At 44.9% G+C, this 7,154-nt stretch overlaps 1 protein-coding gene across 1 annotated transcript; it reads left to right on the top strand.

The window, feature by feature from the left end:
* Window positions 1–1,767: 1,767 nt before the first annotated feature.
* Window positions 1,768–6,657, top strand: LOC123165849 (uncharacterized). Its single transcript, XM_044583590.1, has 8 exons — window positions 1,768–1,887; window positions 1,996–2,186; window positions 2,589–2,669; window positions 3,862–3,908; window positions 4,399–4,485; window positions 4,568–4,675; window positions 5,674–5,838; window positions 5,913–6,657. The coding sequence occupies exons 2-8, from the start codon at window positions 1,996–1,998 to the stop codon at window positions 6,392–6,394; spliced, it is 1,161 nt and encodes a 386-aa protein (XP_044439525.1). The 5' UTR covers window positions 1,768–1,887; the 3' UTR covers window positions 6,395–6,657.
* The last annotated feature ends 497 nt before the right edge of the window (window positions 6,658–7,154 follow it).

Below are 7,154 nucleotides of genomic sequence, written 5' to 3'. Positions count from 1 at the left end.
CAGTTGTGTTCAGATGCTAAATTAATGAAGTTGCTCTAGGTCCACCTGGGTCCTTCCTCTTTTTTTGAGAGATGCAATGGAGCATCCTAAGAGCAACTTTAGCGGTTTCATCATATCGGATCGATCTCCATAATAACTCTCGATATGGCGATTTTGACCAAAAAATACCACTCTAGCAAAGTTGTCATACGACTCCGGATTGTCATAATATTTTATGAAGGCACTCCATATCGATCCCACTAGCCTCCATATTTGGGGTTGTGGGGTGTGGGGTAGGAGGGCACTCCATCCGGCAACCACTCGCGCAGGGAGGGAAGTTTCACCTCCCTCCTCAACGTTCTACACAGGCCATCTCCTCGCCGCACCAATGACTCGGACGATAGACGCCCCATGGCACCGAGAAGCATGTCAATTAATGGCGGCACCGCGTGCCAACTGCCCGCGACCATTTCCTCCATATATTTCCCTCTATGCTCCATATTTTCCCACCGCCTGCTGCTATAAAGTGGCCATCGCCCTATCTGGATAGTTTATACCATCGCCGCCTAGAACCTCCACTTCCCTCCTCGTCACATGCCTCTTCCTCTGCTGCTAGACTAGGTGCCACTGTCGGAGGAGGAGAAAATCCTAGACGAAGAGCGGGTAGAGGAGGAGGCCTCTCTAGAGGAGCAGGAGTGGAATCAACATGATGCGCTGGAGGCCATGTTGGAAGATCCTGCCCTCCTCAGCGAGTTCCCAGATCTGGATCTGATGTCGAGCACGGCTACGTGCAGATACCATATGGGCAGGAGAGAACTCACCCACGCAGCTCATATCAGCCACGATGTGCTCCCCATCGCCTCACTGTTAAGGAGGCATGGGATGAGCGACGCCATATATGCCTCAGCCGCCTGCCCTTGTGAAATCTTCAAAGAGACTGCCGTCGGGCAGACGTTAAAGGCGGAGAAGGACCGTGTTGTGTGGCTCCGTTAAGAGAAGAAACATGCAGATTTGACGACAGAGAGGGAGCGCGTCAGATGACGCACACATTCAAGATGGGCACCGTGACACTCACCGAGTCGAATCAAATCACTCCATATTAGGCCTCCCTGACCTTGACATCCGTGGGAAGGAATGAGATGAAAATGAGGTCGCAGGACCATTACACTACCACACGTAGATGACGAGTCGACTCATTAAATATTGCATGTGCTTTGTGCTTTGCATCATCATTTTCATGGTGGAAAACTAGTGCTTCTTTTCAAAACGTAAAAAGTCATCAGTTTAGTGAAAAAATGTCGTTAATAAACTTTTCTACATGTGTAACCACTTTGTAATGCAATATCATCTTAGATTAGTGTGTTTACCGCAGAGTTTTTCTTTCATATATGAGATATGATGACTGTCGATACGACAACCAGAGTTTTTTTTTCATTTCTTTATTCTTCTCCTTTTCTCTTCTTTCTCTCAACATTCAAATACTCATCAACATGAAGGGCTATGTGGTTACGACGACCAGAGTTATAAGGGCATGTACATTAGTTGAGACACCTTCTAAGAATGTGATTCCACGACGGCGATGTGGGCCGCGTCCGAGAAGGTGTTGTGTACATCTCTCAAAAGTAGACCAATGCGGGCCGGAGGCGTGTCGACATCACACTCATGCAAGTGCAAGCCCACTTTCCCCTCAAAAAAAAAGTGCGAGCCCACTTGGGTGTTCCGTCACTGGTAATCGATTGGGCCCAAATAGGCAAGCCCGCCCTCCTTTCCGTCCGGCGCCGCAAAGTATTTCACCCGCACGGGGCACACGGCCGTCCCGGTCTTGCTCATTTCGTTCCTCCGTCGCCCGCCACCGCCCACCTTCCCGCCCGCTCGCTCGCCTTCGCGCCGCCGACCACCGCCGTCGAGGTGAGATCCCTCCGTCGAGATCATCCTCTACCATCGCCCTACCCCCGTCGCTACCACATTTCCTGCTTAGTGACTTGCTCCGGGCTCCCGGTTCGCGCGTCGGTGCAGATGGGCTCCCTCGGCGACCACGTCCCCCCCTACGGCGTCTATCTCGACCCGGCGCGCGTCTTCTCGCTCGTCATCAACCGCCGGCCGCGGGACCTCTTCAACTACGTGCACTCCATCCCCGGAGCGCCCGCGGACCTGCGATGCCGCCTCGTCGGCTTCGCCGTGAGGGCTCTCGAGGCGCCGCGGCTGGGGTGAGCTTTTCGCTGCCCATCTCCCGCTTAATCGGCTCGCTTCTTGCAGCGGTTTATTTCGACCTTGCTCTGATTCTTGCTATGGTTCTTCCATTGGTTTCCCCGGGGGCTAATTGGTCCCGTTCTTGCTCAGATTCTTGCGGTTGTTCCTTCTCCCCCCTTCTCTGGTTGCGGTTCTTGCTCTGATTTCCGCACTGGTTCTTTCCCTTCCTCTGGGAACTAATTGGTTGCGTTCTTGCTCGGATTTTTGCGCTGGTTCTTTCGCTTCCTCTGGGTCCTAATTGGTCGCGTTCTTGGCTTCTTGCTCTGTTTTTTGCGATGGTTCTTTCACCTCTCACCCAGGGCTAATTTGGTGATCTTCTTGCACTGATTCTTGCAATGTGTTTATCTCCCTCCCTCCAGAAACTGGTGGCCCGACGAGAGCTCGTGGACCCTGTATTGGGCGATGTACGCGTGGGCTCACGCAGACGCAATGCTTAACAGGTTGGTCCTTCCGCAATCTGTTCGATGTTTTGTGCACAAGGAAATGGGCTCACAGTCTGATGCAGCTTAAGTAATTAGGCTTCCATGGTTAAGTTCTCAAGCACTTGGTTAATTCCTTCTGGTCTCATGTGCAGATTTGTTACTGGTGGAATGAACGGTTTGGTTTAGTATGATGGTGCACAGAATTGTTGCTATTGGAGTCATTACCTTTACATGCTTAAGCACTCAGTTAATTGTCTGCTGTACAGAATTTGCATGCTGTTGGAACAGATGGTTTGGTTTAGAGTTTTCGTATAGTGCGAAGAAGATCAATCTTAACTGGAATGAATCAGTCTGTTAAGTTTTATCCAATGCTGTTCTGGGCATAAAAGATTTGGTTCAGTCTTGTAAGAGAGCACCTTTTTATGTCTAACTCTTTTCCTGGAAATTCCTATGCTGGAAAAATGGCAAGGCGCGCATCACATTGTGAAATGATATTGGTCAAGTGGAAGAAAATGAAGTATCAAGCTCTGATCCTCACTGCTTAGATTTTCTAGAGGGTCAAAAGTTTTATTTTCAGAACTGTTGCTTATTTGGTGAAACCTTGGACAGAAGACCCAGTCCCAAGCTTTGTTGGCAGTTTAGCAGTGGGGAAGTGCGGCAATGGTTTGCTTGGTTGAAAGGATATGGACAGTACAGGATTAACAAAAAAATTGCTTTGAGAAAACACACCAAAAAAAACGGTTGTAACAAGAGTTTGTTGGCCTGATATTTTCTGGTAGCAGTATTTATCTTCCTGGTTGGTGTTGTTTTTTCTAAACCAGCTTATATGCAGGATTACTTTTTTTCTCCTGAAGGAATTATAATAATGCCAACTTAATACCCATGGTGTTTCTGCCTTTCAGTTTAATAGAACCATATTCTATCTTAGGATTCAGTTTTTTTGTCTGTTACAGTTAGTATTTCAACCTGACAACAAGCATCATCAAGACGAAGGCTTGATAAATATTTGTTTCTATGTTGCCATTTGGTAGGAATTTAAGCAGTACTGTAGTTAATAATAGAAAAGCTGTAGGAAGCAGGAGGGAGCATGACTATCCCTGACCCATTCATCACTTGTATTTGACAAAAAAGCAGTTTGATCTAACTGAATATGGCATTATGTGAGCTCAGCCCTGCACATGAGCTATCTAATTTTTGCTGTTGTTTGCAGACTTTGTGCGCCTCAGATATCTGGTAATCCATCCAATTTCGATGCAGGTTTACAACTTCAACAGATCTTCTTTTTGGGCACTTTTTTGAATGATATGACTCATAGATGTAGTTGTTGGCCTGTTTTATTATCATTTTTCTCAAGATTACCATTATTCCACTATACTGTCTGTGCTGTAAATGCACGACTATCTGATAAAGATGATTGTCACAAGGATTAAAATTTTCTACTACCGTATTTACCCAAGATTTAGGCCTGCCTGTTGCCTGATGCGTACAATCTTTTGTGACAATATATTTCCAAGTAATTGTTTCTTTAACTCCTATCAAGTATTACCAAAAAAGGGTTTCTGAAATAAAAAGGAACATTTGCTAATAGAAACCAAAGTTAGCAACAGCATCGCTTGCATAATTCATCCAGTATTCTGCAGTCGATATACACGTACGATGAAACTGGCAGTATGCTCTAGCTAAGTTCTATGTTTTGGTTCTGTCTGAATAATGTCTTTCTACTTATCATCATATCATCTGTGTGCAGTGCCCAGAAATGCTGCAATGCTTAATCAATTGTATGCTTCTAGCTCAAGCACTCCTACTGCAACGCTTTCTCCACAACAGGAAGATGGTTAGTAAATGCTTTCTATTTGCTTACTCTAAAAATAACTTAAGGATGTCCTTATACTAATCATTATGTCTCATGTGTGTAGTGATCAATTTTCTGATCTCACGTGCCAGACCGCTTAATCGAACATCTGCTTTTCACTGGGCAACTCATACTTCAGATTTTGCTCAACGGGGGACTGATTCTACTCTTGGTTAGTACCGTTGTCCCTGCATAGGTCACTTATTTGTTTATTAGTTTGACTTGGGTACCACACCCAAGAAGTTTTTTTTTTTGTCTTGATTGTATGTTGTGTTGGCTACTTGTTTATTCATAAAACATATACTGGACAGAGCACTAGTGCATTTATGATTGAAGTTTCAACTCTCTCAATGTAGCCTGGAATGTTTGTGATTGCCAAGATCAACTTCTTGCTATTCTTCTAGTATATCTTTTCCCTGAAGTAACAGAGGCTATAAGCCATTGGGCATGTATTCTTATAACACAATGATGTATATTTTTCCCTTAATACAATAATATAAGTACATACCTAGTTACCACCAAAATACGCTATTCAACTTCATTATTTTAAGATGTATGCTTATATTGCTCCAGTTCAGACAGGTTCAACCTGTACATATTTTGAGCTATGCTCAGAGAACACTACTTTACTTTCCAGTTGAATACGCGATCAAGCCATAGTAGCAGATGAGTCCTATGAGGCCAAACCACATGGCCCAGTGAACTTTTGTGGCAATCCATTTAGAAGTTTTTTTTTTAAAAAACAATCCATTTAGAAGTTAGAAATACAAAAGGAGATGGATAAAACTATTGCAAATTATTAAAAGGGATCCAACTCAAGTTTTCACAGTAAGGGAACACAGTGATAGTTTTTCTCTAGTTTGGTTAACAAATACGGAGTAGAACATATTTCCGTTCCAGATATGGACGAATATAAGATGCTACTGCAGATGTCCACCTCTGCTGCTTCTCTTCTCATTTCTATATTGCAGTGTACTTCCATGCAAATGTATGGAAGTTTTATCATATCGAATAATATCTGAGCAACTGATTACGTTGTTTCTGTGATTTCTGTTGCAATACTCTAATTCATATTTCAAGAAAATGAAACCAATTGCATTGCAGCAGTATTTGTATTAGAAGGTATGCTTTATCTAACGCTTTGTGGGTCTTCCTTTGATATTTCTCCAGCACTGGCATTTGCGAACCTATCCCTGGGCCAACCGGGATCCCAGCAAATGGCTCCACAGGAGCTGATGCAGAACAACTATGGTACACCTGCAATGAGAGCACCATCTCTGCACCAACCTGGACCAGCGCAACTCACTCCACAGGGGCTGATGCAGAACAGAGAAGGTTAGATTTTTCTGAACGCTTGTCATTTCCAGCTTGGAAGGTAGACATGCATGAACCTCTGTGTCATATTTCAGTGCTGCCCGCAGTAGATATCAAAGGAAAGGGACCTGCATTAGGAGTAGGCCAGCAAGAACTGCGGGTCCATGTCGCTTGTTTGATGGCAGGTGACGGCACTACAGGTGCTGCAGGGTTGTTAATCAAGAGGGAAACGTGGCAGTTCATCTGCGCGTTATGTTTTCCGATGCGGAGCACGGAGGAGACGGTTCTTTTTGCAGCTGCTTGTTGTGAAGGGATCAAAGTTGCTCTGGCCTATCAACCTACTAGCATTGTGCTGGAGTCCCATCTATTCCGTCTGGTCGACCTGCTACTTGGCGGCGCTCATGCTCCCTGCCGAGATATGGAAGAGTTGACGACATTACTGCATCTCTCACGTTGCAGAGTGCAGCACATCACGGAAGATTCCAATGGTGCTGCTCGTCGACTGGCCATGCATTGTTTGCTGTCAGAGGAGGCCGAGATATACTTCAGTGCTCCTGATTGGCTTGTCCTTACTTAGCTGGTTGCCAAGATCAGTCATGTTAGTTACTCTGGTACAGAGAATGATTCGCAGACTACTGTATAGGAAGTTAGAAAGAGATGGTAAATGCTGTAGAGGGCAACTGCAGGCTTGATAGAGTTTAGATGCAGAGGTTTGCGAGCATTCAGCAGGTGTAGATGCAGCTGAATAGCATTCTTTCAGTGCCCGTCTGGGGAAAAACACAGGTAGCTGTGCCCGCAATGGTACGCTTTTGTTATGAATTGCATGGCTACTATCTTGTCGATGAACTGTGTAACTGCTAGTTCTGAGTGCTGTGGTGTAAACTTGTGTAAAAGTAGGGCCAGGCACTGATTCTAGTATGAAATAGAAAGGATTTCAGTTTCGGTTCTTAGGTAATCTTTTTTTTCTGCAGTTTATTCTGCATACTGCTTTTGCCGCATTTTTCCTGCTTGTTGCATGTTGTGGAAAATTGGCACCAGAAACCAGTGTTGGGGATCAGTTCATGCTACATTTGTTTGGATGTGGTGGTAGGATTTTGAAGGTCAAGGGCCTGTGCTGGACACTTTGTCAAGTTTTTTTTGTTACATTGACTTCTTGCCCTTCTGCAGTTCAATATCCTTTATACTTTTTTAGATCATCAGGAAGGCTTCCGTTGACATGAAGACATCAGTGGCACAAGTTGAGGATTACAACTAAAAAGAGAAACAAACTAGAGTTTAAAGCAGAAAATTGAAAAGCTACTGTCCAGGGGCCTGGCCAAAGCACAGAGCCGACAAGC

This window comes from Triticum aestivum, chromosome 7D (assembly GCF_018294505.1).
Source record: "Triticum aestivum cultivar Chinese Spring chromosome 7D, IWGSC CS RefSeq v2.1, whole genome shotgun sequence".
In the NCBI taxonomy this organism is placed as follows: Eukaryota; Viridiplantae; Streptophyta; class Magnoliopsida; order Poales; family Poaceae; genus Triticum; species Triticum aestivum.
Note: the sequence above shows the minus strand (reverse complement) of the source record. Positions and strands in the feature narration are given on the sequence as shown.

Bases quoted from the DNA above. Each gene is read 5' to 3' on its own strand.
- LOC123165849 (XM_044583590.1), top strand. From the start codon at position 1,996: ATGGGCTCCCTCGGCGACCACGTCCCCCCCTACGGCGTCTATCTCGAC. The intron at 2,670-3,861 runs GTTGGTCCTTCC...TGTTGTTTGCAG, and splicing joins GCAGACGCAATGCTTAACAG to ACTTTGTGCGCCTCAGATAT. The intron at 4,676-5,673 runs GTTAGTACCGTT...ATATTTCTCCAG, and splicing joins GGGGACTGATTCTACTCTTG to CACTGGCATTTGCGAACCTA.